General features: G+C 49.9%; 1 protein-coding gene across 8 annotated transcripts in view; it reads left to right on the top strand.

Annotated features, from left to right (window-relative positions):
- The window catches only part of ATP13A3 (ATPase 13A3), a 535,999-nt gene that overhangs the window by 182,510 nt on the left and 334,821 nt on the right, over positions 1-18,668 (top strand). For all 8 annotated transcript variants that reach the window (XM_029615360.1, XM_029615358.1, XM_029615363.1 and 5 more), the window contains one exon: positions 6,092-6,249. In XM_029615360.1, coding sequence (XP_029471220.1) covers positions 6,092-6,249 — 158 coding nt within the window. The remainder of the gene's footprint in view (positions 1-6,091; positions 6,250-18,668) is intronic.

The raw sequence follows: 18,668 nt of genomic DNA, 5'->3' as shown, positions 1-18,668 counted from the left end.
CTTGCCCCTGTCCAGACAGAACCCCAGCTGGTCCCCTCTCCCATTCCTGTTGGCAGACCTCGAGGCATGCCCCTCCTCACAAAGGATATCCCTAGTGGAGACCCCAATGGTACAGACTAAGAGCAAGATCCCTTAGAAGAATGGGAAATTCCCCCAGGATTAGAACCATATCGAACCATGTTACGGTTCTTTTATAGAGATGAATTGCTGGCCTTGGTTTCTCAGACCCTGAAAATGATGGGAGTTCATGGAGCAGAATATGTGCCGGAACCAAAGAAGAGAATCCCATTATGATTTCCTTGTGCAAAGTCTGTTGCTACTTCCCAGTACTGGAAGCCATCCAGGAGCTAATTGACCTGAAATGGGATGCCCCAGAAGCAAGTTTTAAAGCTGACTGGGTGACAGAAGCTCTATACCTGCTGGATCCAGCAGTGAGAGAATGTTTGCGTTTCCCTAAAGTGGATGCCCTGGTCTGCGTTGTTTCTAAGTGAACAATTATCCCAGTGGAGGGAGGCGTGACCTTAAAGGATGTGCACGATAGACTGTTGGAGTCTATCCTTAAACGAGCCTTTGACGCAGTCGCAATGACCTTAGATTGCTTCTTGTTGTACCCTGGTAGCGCGATTGTGCCTACTTCTCTCTCAGGAGGTGGATGACTCAGGGGTGAACCCCAGAGCAGCTGTGGATGTTGCGTCAGGGGTGGACCCTTGGGCCAAGGTGGGGTTGAAGCAAGCCGTAGGTAAGGACCTATGGGTCCCCACCATCGGCATGTGGAGTGGGCTGATAGGCAGACGCCACTGGAGCTTCACCTATACCAGCCCTCGTTTCCCGTGGGTTGAGCCTTTGGGTGCCGGGGCTGGCAGGACTTAGGTGGGCCTCGAGGTTGATTAGCAAGTGTGGTTGGTTCAGCCCAGAGACAGCAGACGATAGGTGGCGTAGTCCTACTCTGGACTGGATAAGGTACTGGAACTCGGGTGCCAATGGAACTGAGGTTGGCTGAGGGCGCTCGAGCAAAGGTAGGCCGAAGCCTAATAAGTCACATCCAGGGAGTAGGCTAGGAGAGGCATCAATGGCAGGCTTGGATCAGGGCCGGCGGCAAAACGGAGGTCATGGCAAGCAATGCGAGAGTCAATCAAAGCGGAGGTCTGGGTCTGGAGATGGGCAGAAGCGTGGTCAGGCGTAGCGGAGGTCTGGGTCTGGAGATGGGCAGAAGCGTGGTCAGGCGTAGCGGAGGTCTGGGTCTGGAGATGGGCAGAAGCGTGGTCAGGCGTAGCGGAGGTCTGGGTCTGGAGATGGGCTGAAGCGTGGTCAGGCGTAGCGAAGGTCTGGAGATGGGCTGAAGCATGGTCAGGCAAAGCAAAGTAGATATCCTTGCAGTCAATCCAAAACATAGACAGGACAGGAACAAGGAGAACAGGAACCGGGAACTAGGATCAGGAACAAGGCGTAGAGACGATTCTCTATCAGCAACAAGTACTCAAGTAGCGAGGAGACCTGTTGCAAAGGCAACACTATGAAGCGAGGCCTGAGCTTAAATACACTGAAGAGTTTGACGTCATCATCCGAGGCTGCGGCCAGGTTCCCGCCACGGGCCCTTCAAAAGGATCAGTGAAGCGCACACACCTAGGAAGGGGTGTGGCGCGGGTAGTGGTGTCTCTCCATGGGCCACGCGGAGAGGCCCGACTAGCAATGGCATCCTGAGCTGAATCGCTGGGAACCGTGGGGGAGCCAGAGGCACCAGGGGTGGCCTGAGGTCTGAGCCAGCAGCACACCACCGCTAGCAAGTTGGAACCAGAGACTGGAGTCTGTATTGAAAGGTGAGAGGGCCGCGCCGAGGGTCTGCCGCGGACGGCACGCGTAACAGTTGAACCCACTGTTGACTTTTTAGCAGACGCGGGCTCGGGTATAGTCCGTACTTCAGCCAGAGGAATGGCCTCAATGGTAGCAGCCAGAAGATAGCTATGGCTGTGGAATTGGTCAGCTGACGCAACTTCCAAGGCCAGCCTTACAAAGATGTCCTTTAAAGGATCACTCCTATTCGGAAACGAATTGGAAAAACTGGCCAGTAAATGGGGCAAATCTCCAGTCCCCCGGCTACCATAAGATAAGAGGAAGCAGTTGCAACACCCCTTGCCTATTGAGGGGTCGATCCAGGGGCTCTCAACTTTTCTGCCCATATATAAACTCGACATTTCAGAGGTCTTGGCTCTTTGCAAGAACTTAGTCCTTTCATATTCAACAGCCCAAGAGAGAGGCAGGTTAGGATTCAGGATCGTACCAGACCTCCCAGTAAAATTTTACTGACTCATCTTCGGAACGAGGAGATAGGGGGTTGACTGTCTTTTTTTTTTTTTTTTTTTTACCAAAGGTGAGTCTAGATCACTTTGGACAAGTGGGTACTGGAAGTCATATGAGAAGATTATACACTGGAATTTCGCAGCACTCCTCTGGACATATTCATGATGTCTCCTTAAGATTCCCAGCACAAAAGGCAGGCAGTGGAGATTACTCATTTAAGGCTCTACAGTACCTACGCCCCAGGAAAATACGGGGCGTTATTCCATCTATTTCATCTTACCCAAGAAGGGAAGGTTCTTTTTGCCCCATCCTGGACCTTGAGTGTCAACAGTCACCTGTGAGTGAGTCATTTCCGCATGGAAACCTTACGCTCCGTGATAATGGCCGTACAACTGGGAGAGTTGCCAACCTTCCTGAATCTATCAGAGTCCTACCTACATATTCCAAACTGTCAAGATCACAAAATGCTTCCTACACTTTGCTATACAGGGTCGCCATTATCAGTTCTGGGCACTGCCCTTTGGCCTAGCCACCACCCCAAGAACATTTTCTAAGATTATGGTGGTCGTGGCTGCAGCATTGAGAAGAAAAGAAATCCGGGTACACCTGTACTTGGAAGACTGGTTGATTGGGCCAAGTCCATGGAAGAAAGTCTCCGGGTGACAAACAGGGTGACCTCCTTGCTTTAGGAACTCGGATAGTAAACCTGGACAAGAGCAGTCTCGAGCCTTCCCAGTCGGAGTATCTGGGAGTCCGGTTCGACACCAGGCAGGGCAAGGTCTTCCTCCTGACCACAGGGATACAGAAGTTGATGTCCCAGGTATGTTGATAAATACTATATGCCCGACGGTGTAGAGCTATCTCCCAAGTTCTCGGTTTAATGGCAGCAACCTTGGAAGTAGTGCCATGGGCGAGAGCACACATGTGCCCACTTCAATGCTCGCTGCTGTCTTGTTGGAACCCGCAGTCTCAAGACTATTTGATTCTGCTCCAGTTACCGATGGTAGTCTGCTCTCACCTCAAGTGGTGGTTGCAGGATGCTCATCTGAGCAGGGGGGGGGGTATCCCTGTCCTCCCCAAACTGGCTGGTTCTTAAAACAAATGCAAGTCTCCGGGCCTGGGGAGTTCCAGGAATGTTGGATGGAGGAAGAGGCCCTCCGGAATATCAATTGCCTGAAAGCCTGGTCAGCGAGGCTGGCGTGCTTGCAATTCAGCCACAAACTCCAGGGTCAAGAGGTCCACATAATGTCGGCCAACGCAATGACGGTAGCCTACATCAACCGCTAGGGAGGAACCAAGAGCAAGCAGGTGACTCAGGAGATAGACTTTCTTATGGACTTTTGGCAGGGCCCTCCTTTCGGCCGCTGCGCAGTCTTTCCTTGAATTTATTAACTTTGAAAACGGTGTTCCTGGTGGCTATATGCTTGGCGCATTGCGTCTCTGAACTGCAGGCATTGTCATGTTGGGAATCTTTCTTCTGGATGACTCCAGGAGCATTATAGTTTTGTACCGTTCCATCCTTCTTGCCCAAGGAAGTCTTGGAGTTTCATTTGAATCAGTCCATTTTATTGCCTTCCCTAGATAAGCACAGGGACGCAGAGGAATACTGCCTCCATCATTTGAATGTCGGTAGATTTTTGGTACAGTATCTGGAAGTTTCAGAACTGGTCCGAAAGATGGACCGCCTATTTGTCCTTCAAGGTGGAAGGAAGCAGGGCGAACCAGTTTCGCAGGCTACCATAGCTTGCTGGATTAAGGAGGTGGTCACAGGAGCCTATATGGAGGCAGGAAAGCCATTACTTTCTCAGCTTGAAGCTCATTCCACCAGGGCTCAGGCAGTCTCATAGGCGGAAGTTCGACTGCTGTTCCCTGTCGATATCTGTCGAGCGGTGACGTGGTCCTCTTTGCACACCTTCTCTAGGTCTATCGCCTGGACGTACAGGCCCAAGAAGACGCAGCCTTTGCAAGGCAGTATTAACCGGATTGTGGGCAGCACCCCGCCCGAATCGGGAGTAGCTTTTGTACATCCCATTGGTCTTGAGTCCATCTGGCGACACACTAGGAAATGGAGAAATTATCTATCTGATAATTTTGTTTTTCTTAGTGTGGACAGATGGACTCAGCATCCCTCCCCCGGCTCCCCAAGAATGGTGGCCTGTAGAGTGGATATCGATTCCAAGAGATTATGGGTAAGCCGTCATCCAGTCCCTAGATCAGGCCATCTATAATCTTACTGGAGTTCAGTGTTTGAGTACAGTTACGGTTTTTAATCAAGTTTTTTTGATAGTATGTCCACAGTGGCTTTTGAAGAGAGTACTGAAAGGCTAAGGTCACTGCAGGGGTGTATCTAGAGTGACGTCAGCTTTGAAATCTGACTCAGTCTCCATCTTCTGGCAGGGAAGCACAACCCATTGGTCCTGAGTCCATCTGCCTACACTAAGGAAAACAAAATTATCAGGTAAGTAATTTCTCCATTTTAAAGGACTTTAGAGTTGAGGCTGTCCGAATAGACCCTGGCAGTGAGTTCCACAGGCGTTTTGTAAAGCTTGATCCCCATGTAGGAAATTTTAGCAGCAGATAAGTCACCTGCTTTCGTGGTTTGGTGTCTGCAGCTTAAATTGAGAGCATCTAACAGATGGCAAGGATAATTATCTCAAAACAAGGTTCCATCACTTTTAAAAGTGGAAACAAAATATGATTTCAACCAATAGTAGTGACAGCAGAAAAAGACCAAATGGTTCATCTAGTCTGCCCAGCAAGCTTCTTGTGGTAGTAACTTCTGCTCTGTACCGATTATCCCTATGTTTCTGTTAAGGGGGGTAACTGCTGCTCCATGCCATTTGTTATGTTAAGAGTAATAATACAGTATTTCAATGAAAACGAAGCAACTGTCAAGCCCATAACAAAATTACTGCTAGCAACATTTTTACAGAGTGAGCAGCTTTTGTGATAAGTCACACTGCTTTGCTTTTGGACTTGGTTATAGAAGCAGTCCTGTTCCTGTTGTGTTGAATCCAACAGATGTGTGCAGCTAATAAACTTGTAAAAACTTTTCATTGTGTAAATCTGTTTTGCAAGGTATCTCGTTGGGTGATATGTACAAGCATGTCTCCGGTTTGGCTGCATCTGTTTGGTTTGTGGAGAAACCCAGTAAATGCCTTGACCTGCTGCCTTAGTGGTAGAAGACATACATACTTCCTGAAAAAGCAAACTCTTTTTTATTACTTTAATTATTGTTGTTGTTATTGCTATTTTAGCTTCCTGACCTTTAGATTCTTGAATTACTTATGGCAAGGAATTTGTTACTTTAGGTAAGGATTAAGTCTTCTACTCTGGTAAATCCACCGAGTCCTTCTCAAATGAGAATGGGTTTGTTGGATTTTCTGGGGGGAAAAAAAAAAAGTTCCTTGAAGTCTGTAACATTAAAAAGCGTTGCAATTCAAGAAATTCAAAGTCAGGGTTCCTGTTGTCTCTTTAATAAATTTGCATGTCTTTGGGGAAAACATAACAAAGATCAAAAGGTGACTGAAACTGGATAGAAGAAGCAAAAAGAAATATTCTTAGCAAAGTTCAGAAATTATCTTCCTGAAATTGTAAATTGTTAATGTTTTAACACATTTTTTTGTGTGGAGAACAAGGATCCAAATCTTTCATCATTAACTTTCTGTGTTGTTGCTAATAGCTAGGGCTTGGGGACCTCCCGTCTCCAGCTGTTTAACAGGAGATCATAGATTGTTCATGTATATAAAAATTATAAATAAATAAATAAATGTATTTTATAATTCTTTTGTAGGATTTAGTACTTCAAAGGGGCAGCTTGTACGTTCCATACTGTATCCAAAGCCTACAGACTTTAAGCTCTACAGAGACGCCTACCTTTTTCTGCTGTGTCTTGTTGTAGTGGCAGGCATTGGGTTTCTTTACACAGTTGTCAACAGCATAATAAATAAGGTACGTTTATCACAGACACCATGTTCTGACCAGAAGGTCACATGGCATGCCTTCCTCACACTTTTTTGAACTTGATCTGTTTAGTTTATACAAATGCAAAGCATCTTAGGCAGCATCAGACTTCTCTGGTTTAGAGGATTATGTTTGCAGTGTACAATAACATCCATATATCTGATAGCATACCAGTTATCAACACTTATTGAACAGAACTTCAGATGTTTTCCAGTGGTGTTTTTTAGAAAGAAAAAATACGGCTGTATGATGATTTACATTCCAAGACTACTTTAAAATTCTTCTTTCCCTGTACGTACCCGGATCAGTCCAGATTCCTGGGTTTATTCATCCCTGCCAGCAAATGGAGACAGAGAAAAACCTTGCTGACACTACTGGAAAAGCCCTGGTGCCACTTGCAGTAGTTTATTTCTCTGTCTCCAGCAGATGGCTGGTGCATAAATATGCAGTTCTTTTTTTATCCTTGCTTTTTTCTAGATTTTTTTCTCTTTTCGGGTGAGCCTTCCTCCCAGGAGACTGGTTTCTTTGGGAACCATTCTCTGTTCGGTCGAGGTGGACCAGTTGAGGTCCAATTTGTTCCGTGGGGTGTACATATGGTGTCCAAATCCCTTCCCTCATGAAGCCGGCCGTGCTGCTTTCAGCCCTTCTTTTCTTTTCAGGGGTTTCTCTCCTTTTTATTTAGTGGCTGATTTGAGCTGGACAGCTCCTTTCAGCTCTAGGAGAGAAACTTCCCTGTTAATTTTTGTTCCTGAACATACCCAGATCAGTCCAGAAAAGTGGGTTGTGTATCCCTACCAGCAGGTGGAGTCAGACAACAATTAGTACTTTGGGCACTGATACATAATGAGTGCCACCTGCAGTCACTCAGTATTTCTCTGACTCCAGCGGGTGGTACAGATGCACACCTGCAGTTTTTAGTTATATTTTTAATTTAGTTAGTTTGAATTTAATTTTTCAGTTTACAGTCGTTTCCTGAGGTGTTAGGCGCCTTCATGGACCATCCCTCAGTAGAAGCCGGGCGTCCGGGGAGTTGGTTATTCCTGTCAGGTTTTCGCCTGCCACAGTTCGATGTCTGACAACCAGGGGCTTCTGGCTACGCACCACCGGCTCTGCTACAGCTGCTCCATTGTCTCCTGCAACAGCTTTTCTCTGTGTCTTGGTAAAGTTTAATTTAAAAAAAAAAAAAAAAAAAAAAAGCTGTTTCACTGCGTCTGACTGACAGTCTTCAGTGCTGAGGTAAGGAGAGGTGCAGGAGGGACTGTGCCTTTTAAGGCCGGCTGGGGAAGCTGTCGGCCGTGTTCCCCTCAGCTCCTGGGGCTCCGGGTCGTTTTCTGAGGGCAAGGGTGAGTTTTTCTCCGTGTACCTCGTTTACTCGCCGCTTCCCTGCTGGGGGCCTTGTGATTTCACTATAGACAGGCTCCTTTCCCGCGGCACAGCTGCGCGCGTTTTTTCTCCTCAGCCGGTAGTCTCTTAGCCCGCAGCACGAAAACTTTGTTTATTCCGGCCCTGCCTGACTGAAATTTTCTCCGCGTCGCGGCACAGAGCGTTTCTTTTTTTTTTATTCACGCCCTTTTCTATTTCACTTCAGATTATCGGCGCGCTGCTGCGGATGGGACCAAAAACAGAATCGCAGGCCTGCCGTGCGTGTGGGTCACGTGGCCAGGTGTTAGATGCAGCCTCCTTATGCGCAGCCTCCTTATGCGCAGCGTGTTCCCTGGGGTTAGAGGGCTCTTCAGGGCTTCTTGCCTCCTCCCTCGGGGAGGGGAACGTCTGTCTCGCCTTCGGCTTTGCGAGACAGATGTTCCCTCACCGGCCTGTTCTAGCCCCGGTGAGGGAAGACCTCACCGGGGGAACTAATGATACCACCCCAGCCGACTCTCTAGTGGGGGAGGGGGACCCGGAGGGGTTTTCCCCAGAATTTGCCCTCCTTATGCACCAGGCTTTCTTGGCAAGGAAACGCTCGGCGGTAAAGCGGCCCGGTCTCCTGGGGGCAGGTTCAGACCCGCCTGAGAAAAGAGATCGGGGTACGGACCCTCGTCAGCGCCTCCCTGATCAGGTTCACCCCACAGGGGATTCTCCCCAAGGTACGCGAGATCGGATCCCAGGGTCTGGGGCGACGCCAGCTTCTGGGGTAGTAGGGGCGGCAGACCCGGATCCGCGGCTGGATCCAGCTGATGTGGATACTGATGATCCAGATGAGCATGATGACTCTTCTGCGGAGGGGGATGACCCCAGCGTGGTGCGTTTGTTCAAGTGGGATGAGTTAAGACCCCTTATTCCCCAGGTCCTTGAAGTTCTGGGACTTAAGGTTTCTCAAGAAGAGTCTGACAATGAGGGCGTCAATCCAGTCCTCGACGGCATTAGGGGTCCCACAACATCTTTTCCTCTGCCTAAGAAGGTTCGCAAGCTAGTGACTCGGGAATGGGAGACTCCGGATTCCGGCAGAGCTATGGCGAAACTGTACCCGTTATCGTCTGATGTTTTGGAGTTACTGAAGATTCCAAAGGTGGACACCGCGGTTTTGGCAGTTACGAAAAAGACCACTATCCTGGTTGCTGGGGCGGCTGCCCTTAAGGATATGCAGGACCGCAAGCTGGAGATCCAGTTGAAGCGAGCATTCGAGGTTGCTGCGCTAAGCCTTCGGGCAGCGGTTTGCACTAGCCTCATGCAGAGGGCCTGTCTGTGTTGTGTCCGGGAGTCGGCTGCCTGGGCCGATACGGGCGACAGTGGGGCTCTGCAGTCCGCCCACCTAGAAGCAGGCATCGCTTATGTTGCAGATGCTTTGTATGATCTGGTGAGGACCTCGGCGAGAGGTATGGTGTCCTTGGTATCAGTGTGGTGTCTCCTCTGGCTGCGAAATTGGGCGGCGGATTTGTCCTCCAAGTCCCAGCTTTGTAAACTACCCTTTAAGGGCAAGCTTCTGTTTGGGGAGGATCTGGATCTGCTGGTAAAGCTGCTTGCCGAATCCAAGGGCAATCGGTTGCCGGTAGATAAAAGATCTTCTAAGAAAGTCTTCCCTCCTCAAGCTAGGTTTCGGGACTCTTGCTGCTTCAGAGCGGGTAGATACTCCGCACCTCTTGCTTCTAAACCTGCTTCGGGGCACCAGCAGTCCTTTCAAGGCGGTCGCCGGCCTGGAAGAGATTTGGGACATCTTGTTGCAGGAAGTAATAAAAGCCCCAATGAAGCCAAGAGCACCTATTCCTTATTCAAAGCTGTCTGAGGCAGATTATCCAACTTTTAAACGGAATGGGCAAGAATTACATCAGACCGCTGGGTCTTAGAAGTGATCAAAGATGGGTATGCACTGGAGTTCTCACGCCCGGTCCAGGAAGTTTTTGTGGAGTCCCGAGTGGCCTCGTGTCAAGCGAGAGGCAGTCCGGGTGACTCTACAATGACTTCTCGAGCTCAAAGCTATTGTCCCAGTTCCAGAGGCTCAACAGGGATGAGGTCAGTACTCTGTGTACTTTGTGGTCCCCAAGAAAGAGGGCACGTTTCGGCCCATCCTCAATCTGCAGAAGGTGAAACGTTGCCTTCGGGGTCCTCGCTTTCGTATGGAAACCCTGGGGACAGTGATGGCCGCGGTTCGAAAAGGGGAGTTTCTCGCTTCTCTGGACCTCACGGAGGCGTATTTACACATTCCGATATGGCTGAATCACCAGAGGTTTCTGCGGTTCAAGGTCTTGGGACGACACTTCCAATTTCGAGTCCTCCCATTTGGTCTCGCAACAACTCCTCGCACGTTCACCAAGGTGATAGTGGTGGTGGTGGCCTTCCTTCGTCAGGAGGGAATTTTGGTCCACCAGTACCTGGACGACTGGTTGATTTGCGTGAAGTTTCGGGAGGACTGCGAAAGATCGGTGCACATGGTGGTGATCACATTGCGATCTCTAGGTTGGGTAATCAATGTGCAGAAAAGTCACTTGGAACCCTCTCAGAAGTTGATTTATCTCGGAGCACAATTCGATACCTTGCTGGGCAAAGTGTTTCTAGCGGCGGACCAAATAGGGAAGTTGCAGTAACAAATACATTCCCTTCTTCGCAGGAACAATCCCACAATGTGACATCATCTTCAGGTCCTGGGCTCCATGGATTCAACCTTGGGCTTGGTTCCTTGGGCGTTCGCTCACTTAAGACCTTTACAGCGTGCACTTTTGTCTCGCTGGAGCCCAGTGTCGGAGCAATTCCATCTACCAATGCCTCTACTTCCGGAATCCAGAGCCAGTCTGTCATGGTGGCTGTCACTGGACAATCTGGAACAGGGGGTGGATTAGCACACTCCGAATTGGCTGATTAATCTCCACCGATACCAGCCTCTCAGGTTGGGGGCGGTGTGTACAGACAGGTCCTCCCAAGGGCTCTGGTCGGCGATGGAAAGTTCCTGGTCCATAAACCGGCTCGAGACCAGGACTGTACGTCTGGCCCTGCGGGCGTTTCTTCCCTGAATCCAGGGCAGAATGGTGAGAGTCTTCTCGGACAATGGTGGCGTACATCAACCGGCAAGGTGGGACTCGAAGTCCTGCTGTAGCACTGGAGGCAAGTCTTCTGTTCACCTGGGCGGAGCCCCATCTCGAGGGCATTGCCGCATCCCATGTCATGGGAGTAGAGAATGTTCAAGCCGATTATCTCAGTCATCAGCAACTAGACCCAGGGGAATGGGAACACTCTCTCGAGGCGTGGAATCTCATTTGCGCCAGATGGGGAACTCCTCAGCTAGATCTGATGGCAACACAGGCGAACGCAAAAACAGTTCATTTTTTCAACCGTCGCCGAGAACAGGGCTCGGCGGGCATAGACGCTCTTGTGTGTCCTTGGCCCACGGGGATTCTTCTGTATGCCTTCCTACCCTGGCCCCTCATAGATCGGCTTCTCCGTTGCATAGAGCGGCACCTGGGAAGGGTGATTCTGGTGGCACCGGAGTGGCCACATCATTCATGGTTCGTGGATCTGGTACGCTTGGCTCTAGAGGGTCCACTTCAGCTGGCTCATGTAACACATCTGCTGCGTCAGGGGTCCATATTTTCGGATCGGGAGGATCGCTTTTCTCTCGCGGCTTGGCATTTGAGAGGCGATGTTTACGCTTGAGGGGTTATTCAGAACAAGCCATTTCCACCTTCTTACAGGCGAGACGTCCAGCCACCTCTATGGCTTATGTGAGAGTTTGGAAGCTTTTTGAGATGTGGTATCATCAGCGTTCCTGTGATCCTTTAATGGTGCATGTTCCTTGGGTGCTTGACTTTCTGCAACAGGGCCTCGTTAAGGGCTTGGCGTTCAATTCCTTTCATGTACAAGTTGCAGCTCTAGGTGCCTTGTGGGGAAACTTTGACGGCTGTTCGCTGGCAGCACATCCGGATATTGCTCGGTTTCTTAAGGGGGTCAAACATTTGTGGCCTCCCATCCGTTTGGTGTGTATGGATTGGAGTTTGAATTTAGTCCTGCGAGTTCTATGTGGTGCTCCTTTCGAGCCTCTTTGTGGAGCTTCCCTGAAAGATCTGACTTTGAAAACAGTGTTTTTGGTGGCCATTTGCTCGTCCCGTTGGATCTCAGAGTTGCAGGTGCTGTCTTGTCGGGATCCTTTTCTTCGGATTTACGACGCTCGGGTATCGTTACGTACGGTTCCGTCCTTTGTCCCTAAGGTGGTTTCAGCCTTTCACTTCAATCAAACTGTGGAGGTTCCGAGGTTCCCTAACTGGTCCCGGGAGTCTTCTCAGAACAGAGACCTTCATCTTTTGGATGTGCGGCGCGCCTTATTGCGTTATCTGGAGGTTACCAATGACTTCAGACGTTCCAATCATTTGTTCATTCTCTTTGGTGGCCCAAAGAAGGGGGATAAAGTGTCAAAGGCGACCATATCTTGGTGGATTAAGGAAGCCATTTGCGCGGCATACATAGCCCGAGGGCGTCAGGTGCCTTTGGGGTCTCAGAGCTCATTCCATTAGGGCTCGGGCTACTTCCTGGGCAAGAGTGTCAGTCACTGTCGCCTCAGGAGATCTGTAGGGCGACGGTGTGGTCGTCTATTCACACTTTTACGAAACATTACCAATTGGACGTTAAGGCTTCTGATGAACCGTCCTTCGGGGAGAGTGTGCTTCGTATGGATCTTTTGGGTTCCCGCCCAGTGTAGGGTGGCTCGGGTAAATCACACTTTTCTGGACTGTTCTGGGTATGTTCGGGAAATGAAAATTGGTTCTTACCTGCTAATTTTCGTTCCTGTAATACCACAGATCAGTCCAGAGGCCCACCCCTTTCTTCAGATACCGAAAGACTGTCTTGGTCAGAACCTGCTTAAGTTTTTTTATTGTTGAAGCTCCTTTTTTGCAGATATGATTCATGGAGCAGTTTTTAGCAGCAGTTCGGTGTGGTTTTTTCCAGCGGCAAAGTGGTAGTCCGGAAATTTGGTTGGGTGCTACCCTTCGTTATTTAGTTCTGTTGGCATGGGCTTGGGTACAGGTCAATACTGAGTGACTGCAGGTGGCACTCTCATTATGTATCAGTGCCCAGAGTTCTAATTGTTCTCTGACTCCACCTGCTGGTAGGGATACACAACCCACTTTTCTGGACTGATCTGTGGTATTACAGGAACGAAAATTAGTGGGTAAGAACCAATTTTCATTTAGTTTTGCTAACGTTAAAAAAAAAAAAAAAAAGAAAAGTCAGCTGACTGGTAAGGCTCTGGAGCGCGCCCCCCCCCCTGCTGTTCGCACCAGTTCTTTTTGTGTTTTCTTTGATTTTTATTTTGTCGGCATGGTTCGTGGCTCGGCTTGCCGCACATGTGGGCGGTCCTGGCACATCTCAGTCGGGCAGGCCTTTGTTCGGGGTGCGTTCGGGGGGGGGGGTGGGAAGGCCCTCCCTCCCTTCCTCCTTTCCTCCCGAGAGTCTCCAAATGTCGGCGCCTTTACAAGCGCGTGGCTGCTGCGGTCGGGCCGCTTTTTGAGGCTCCTGCTGACTCCGGGTCTGCCGGTTCTCTCAGGACAGGAGCGGCAGCTATTTTGGCGCTGGATTCTCGCAAGCCGCCATTTTTGAGGGGGTTCTTCCTCCATGGCACTCCCCTGTCCATCCCGGCCCCGCCGAGGGGCAGGGGCCCTTTGCCTCAGGGGTCTGGGGGAGACCAGGTCCCAGGTTTTTTCCTCTGGGTTTGCACCCCTTTTCTCCAGATTTTATTCTTCTGCTGCACCAGGCCTATCTGGCTCAACAGGAAGGTTTAGGGTGTCCACAGTTGCCCCTGGCACCTCAGAGTACGGGCCTGCAGCCTCCGGGGACTGAGTCAGGTTCCACATGGCCGCGGGACTCTGGTATCCCGTTTGTACCCAGCCCGGGGGGGGGGGGGCGGGGTGCAACGGGGGGCTTACAGGTCCCAGTCCCTCTGGCAGGGGCAGCGACAGTGTCCTCAGCGCAGGATCTGGCATCCCCGGACGTGGATCAGGGGGATGATGTGGGGATACCTTCAGTGGGGATAACCCCAAAATTCTCCGGTTGTTCCGGAGGGAGGAGTTGGACCCTCTGCTTCCTCAATTTCTTGAGGAGCTTCGTTTGAAAGCTCCTCAGGAAGTTCCGGAATTGGATGGGGCGGACCCTGTCCTGGACAGTCTTCGGGCTCCGCCTTCCCTTATCATAAGTCGGTGCGGCAGTTGGTGGAACGTGAGTGGGATTCCCTAGACTCCAACTTGAGGGTGGGTAGAGCTATGTCCAAACTCTACCCCTTGCCAGAACAAACCTTGGAGCTTTTTGCACTTCCGCAAGTGGATGCGGTAGTTTCCGCGGTCACTAAGAAGACTACGATTCTGGAGGCCGTGGCACTCAAGTTTGTCCAGGATTGGAAGTTGGAGCTTCATCTCAAGAGAATTTTTGAGGGGGCAGCCTTGGGGCTCCAGGCTGCCATTTGCTCCGGATTTATGCAAAGAGCATGTTTACGCTGGGTGCAGAATTTTCGGGATGGCCAAACGCTACCTGGATTCGACACGTCGAATGCAGATTGCGTGGAGGTGTCGGTCGCATATGTGGCTGATGCGCTTTATGATTTGGTGCGTTCGCTGTCTCGAGTTATGAGTTCTGCGGTCACGGCCCGATGTTTGCTGTGGCTCTGTTGCTGGTCGGCGGATGAGTCTTCTAAGGCCCAGTTAGGTTCCTTGCCTTTTAAGGGTCATCTCTTGTTTGGGGAGCAGCTGATCAAGCAATTGAGTGAAACGAAGATACACAAGTTGCTTGAGGACAAGCCTAGGAAACGCCAGGCGTTTCAGTCCTGGTCCCGTTTTAGGGACGGCAGACGATCTCATCTTTCTAAAGGGCCATGGGGTCACAGTCACAGAAACCTTTTCAACCGCAGGGCTCGAATTGGGGTCAGTCCTTTTGTGGTGGGCGAAGACCTTGCAGGGCCCCCTCGATTGGGGGATCAGCTGCGGTCAAGTCCTCCCAATGAAGTGAAGCCGGTTCACTCCGCTGTTCCCTATATAGGGGGCCGTCTGGCAGATTTTTACGGGGAGTGGACCAAGGTTTCACAGGATCATTGGGTCCTCTCGGGGATAAGAGACTGTTACGAGTTAGTTTGCATGTCCTGTTCGCGACCTCTTCTTAGTCTCCCCTTGCGGGTTCTCGGCAAAGCATCGTGCGGTTCAGGAGACTTTGCGCAGTTTGCGCGAGTTGGGGGCGGTGATCCCAGTACTTCCACACAAACCGGGGCAGGGGTCGTTACTCCATCTATTTTGTGGTGCCGAAAAAGGAGGGAACATTTTCAACCCATCCTGGACCTCAAGTCGGTCAACGCGTCCTTAAAGATACCGCGTTTCCGAAAGGAGACTTTACATTCAGGAATTGAGGCGGTGCGCGCTCAGGAGTTTTTGGCCTCCCTGAATCTACGGAGGCGTATCTGCATATTCCCATTCGTCCAGAGCATCAGCGTTTTCTGAGGTTCGCAGTGCTGGGTCAGCATTTCCAATTTCAGGCTCTCCCCTTCGGACTGGCCATGGCTCCTCTCACGTTCCCCAAAGTAGTGGTGGTGGCGGCAGCTCTTCAGCATGAGGGGTGCACTCTTATCTCGACGATTGGTTAATTCGGGAGAAATCTTTTGACACCTGCCGTTCTTCGGTTCAGAAAGTTATTCGTCTGCTAGAGTCTCTGAGCTGGGTGGTCAATCGAGCGAAGAGTCATTTAGAGCCGTCCCAGACACTAGACTACCTCGGGGCTCGTTTCGACACGAGGCAAGGCAGAGTATTTCTCACAGAGGAGAGAATGATCAAGCTACAGTCACAAGTTTGCCGCTTGTTGGCGTTGAAGGTGCCCCAAGCTTGGGATTTTTTGCAGGTTCTGGGATCGATGGCCTCAACGCTGGAATTAGTGCCATGGGCCTTAGCGCATATGCGCCCACTTCAAAGGGCCCTGTTGGAGAAATGGAATCCTCTGTTGCAGGCTTTTCATTTACCGGTCTTGCTGGATGCATCGGCATGGAGCAGCCTCTCGTGGTGGCTGCAGTCCAATCTGCAGTGTGGTGTCAGTCTCGAGGTTCTGGAGTGGGTAGTTCTCACTACCGATGCCAGTCTCTCTGGTTGGGGGGCAGGCGGTCTGCGAACGACTGTCGGCCCAGGGCACTTGGTCGGCAGTAGAAGCCTCGTGGCCTATCAATTGGTTGGAGACCAGGGTGGTGTGGCTGGCACTTCAAACCTTTCTCCCCCTCGTTCAGGGTCGTTCAGTCAGGGTTCTGTCAGACAATGCCACAATGGTTGCTTACCTCAATCGTTAGGGTGGCATTGGAAGCTCAGGAGCTGTTTCAATGGACGGAGCTGTACTTGGTTTAGTTAGCTGCGACTCATATCGCAGGTGTTGACAACGTCCAGGCCGATTTTCTCAGTCGTCAGCACTTCGAGTACACGTACCACAGAGAAATTTAAGATCAGCAAACAAAGCTCTCTTAACCATTCCATCTGTGAAAACAGCAAGACTAGCCCAGGTTAGGGAACGTGCACTATCACTGGATGGTCCCATATTGTGGAACACTATGCCCCTCGATCTAAGACTCCAGAGAAATTATAAACTTTTCAAAACAAACCTCAAAACCTGGCTTTTCAAACAAGCCTTTTTCAAAGAAAACGGCGCTACCAAATAATTAAGGAAAAGCAGGCATAGAGCACTCAGCACATAATCTCCAGATACTAGCTGGAAATTATTTTTACCCCTCAGATAATCATAATCAGTAATCCGAAATGTTGAAAATCAACGCATATACTCTCCCATGAGAATTTCATCAATGAAAATTCCATGTCATAAACCATATAGTACTTAATGTTTATTTGTTACCGGATACTATTGGCACCCTTTCTGTAAAGTACAATCTATTCTTTGCTATACCTTCCCTATTGTAATCCGTTATGATGGTAAATAACTTAATGACGGCATAGAAAAACTTTTAAATAAATAAAATAGATCCAGGCGAGTGGGAGTTGCTGGAGTCCACGATGCGGCTCATCTGGAAAAGGTGGGGTTGTCCTCGCGTCAATTTGATGGCAACTCGGCTCAATGCGAAAGCTCCTCGGTTTTCCAGTTGCAGGAGGGAGTACTGGGCCAAGGGAGTTGATGCTCTAGTACTGCCTTGGCCTCGGGGAATCTTGCTTTATGTTTTCCCTCTGTGGCCTCTGGTGGGCAAAGTGCTACGCCGAATAGAGAGGCACCCTGGGAAGGTGATCCTAGTAGCTCTGGGATGGCTGCGTCGACTGTGGTTCGCAGATCTTGTCAATCTAGCTGTGGGCGGTCCACTGCGCCTCAGTCATCTTCCAGATCTTCTCAGTCAAGGTCCTGTATTTTCCGACCAGGCAGATCGCTTTTGTCTAGTGGCTTGGCTTTTAAAAGGTGTCGCTTATGGCGGAGAGGATATCCAGAGCCAGTGATCGCTACGCTTTTGCAGACTAGGCGGCAGTCTACTTCCCTCTCATATGTTTGGGTTTGGAAAGTGTTTGAGGCTTGATGTACCAACCGAGGGATACAGGTGGTTCATGCCTCGATTTCTCAAGTCTTGTCTTTCCTACAAGAGGGTTTAGCTGAAGGCCTTTCCTTTAATTCCCTTAGGGTGCAGGTAGCGGCTCTAGACTGCTTACAAGGGAAGATTGAGGGTTATTCCTTATCTTCTCATCCGGACGTACAGAGGTTTCTTCAGGGAGTTAAGAATTTGTGTCCTCCGGTGCGGAAAATGTGTCCTCCCTGGAACCTTAATCTTGTTCTGCGAGTATTGTGTGACTCTCCATTTGAACCAATTCGGAGAGAGACCCTTAAGGATCTCACTCTCAAGGTTGTGTTTTTGGTGGCCATCTGTTCTGCCAGGAGGATTTCTGAATTGCAGGCCTTGTCGTGTAGGGACCATTTCTTCAAATATCTGATTCTGGAATCATGTTGTATACGGTTCCTTCCTTTGTTCCAAAGGTGGTCTCTGCCTTTCATGTTAATCAGACTATCAAGCTCCCAGCGTTTACAGAGTTGGATGATTCTATACTGCATGCTCGGGAGCTTAAGCTGTTGGATGTCCGCAGGGCCTTGCTTAGTTATCTTAAGGTTACTAATGATTTCAGGAGGTCTGATCATCTTTTTGTTCTATGGAGCGGATCCAAGAAGGGTACACATGCCTCCAAAGCAACTATTGCCAGGTGGCTTAAGGAGGCTATTGGGTCGGCATACATTCTCAAGGGCAGTCAAGTCCCTGAGGGTTTGTGGGACCACTCGACGCGGGCTCAGGCCGCTTCATGGGTGGAGGCTCAGTTGGTGTCTCCACAAGAGATTTGCAGGGCGGCGACTTGGAAGTCTCTGCATACCTTTGCAAGACCAGGATTTTCTGATTCCCGGTCTTTCGGTGAAGGTGTCTTGCGAGCGGGATTCTCCAGGTCCCACCCTCTCTAGAAAGCTTTGGTACATCCCAGGAGTCTGGACCGATCCGGGTATGTACAGGGAAAAGAAAATTGGTTCTTACCTGCTAATTTTCGTTCCTGTAGTACCAAAGGATCAGTCCAGAACCCACCCGGTTTGGAGGGGGAGAGTCTTCCGCTCAGCTATAATCATTTCAGCAAACTTCTATTGTTTGTTGTTCAAAACTTAATTTTTTTCAAGTTTTTTGACACGTTTTTTATTCAGTTTCTTGCACATAGTGTTTTCAGCTTGGGTACAGATTAATACTACTGCAGGTGGCACCAGGGCTTATCAAGCCGTGTCAGCGAGGCTTTTCTCTGTCTCCATCTGCTGGTAGGGATGAATAAACCCAGGAGTCTGGACTGATCTGTTGGTACTACAGGAACGAAAATTAGCAGGTAAGAACCAATTTCCTTATCTGTCTTTGGCATTCTCCTCCCTGAAAGATATGGGAGTAATGATGCTTCCCCCAGATTCTCTTGTCAGTAGTGGGAGGCCAAAGTAACCAGCCATTGCTTTGTGGAGAGAGC

The sequence above is a fragment of the Rhinatrema bivittatum genome, chromosome 9 (assembly GCF_901001135.1).
Source record: "Rhinatrema bivittatum chromosome 9, aRhiBiv1.1, whole genome shotgun sequence".
Lineage (NCBI taxonomy): Eukaryota > Metazoa > Chordata > Amphibia > Gymnophiona > Rhinatrematidae > Rhinatrema > Rhinatrema bivittatum.
This window is presented reverse-complemented; position numbering and strand designations above follow the sequence as displayed.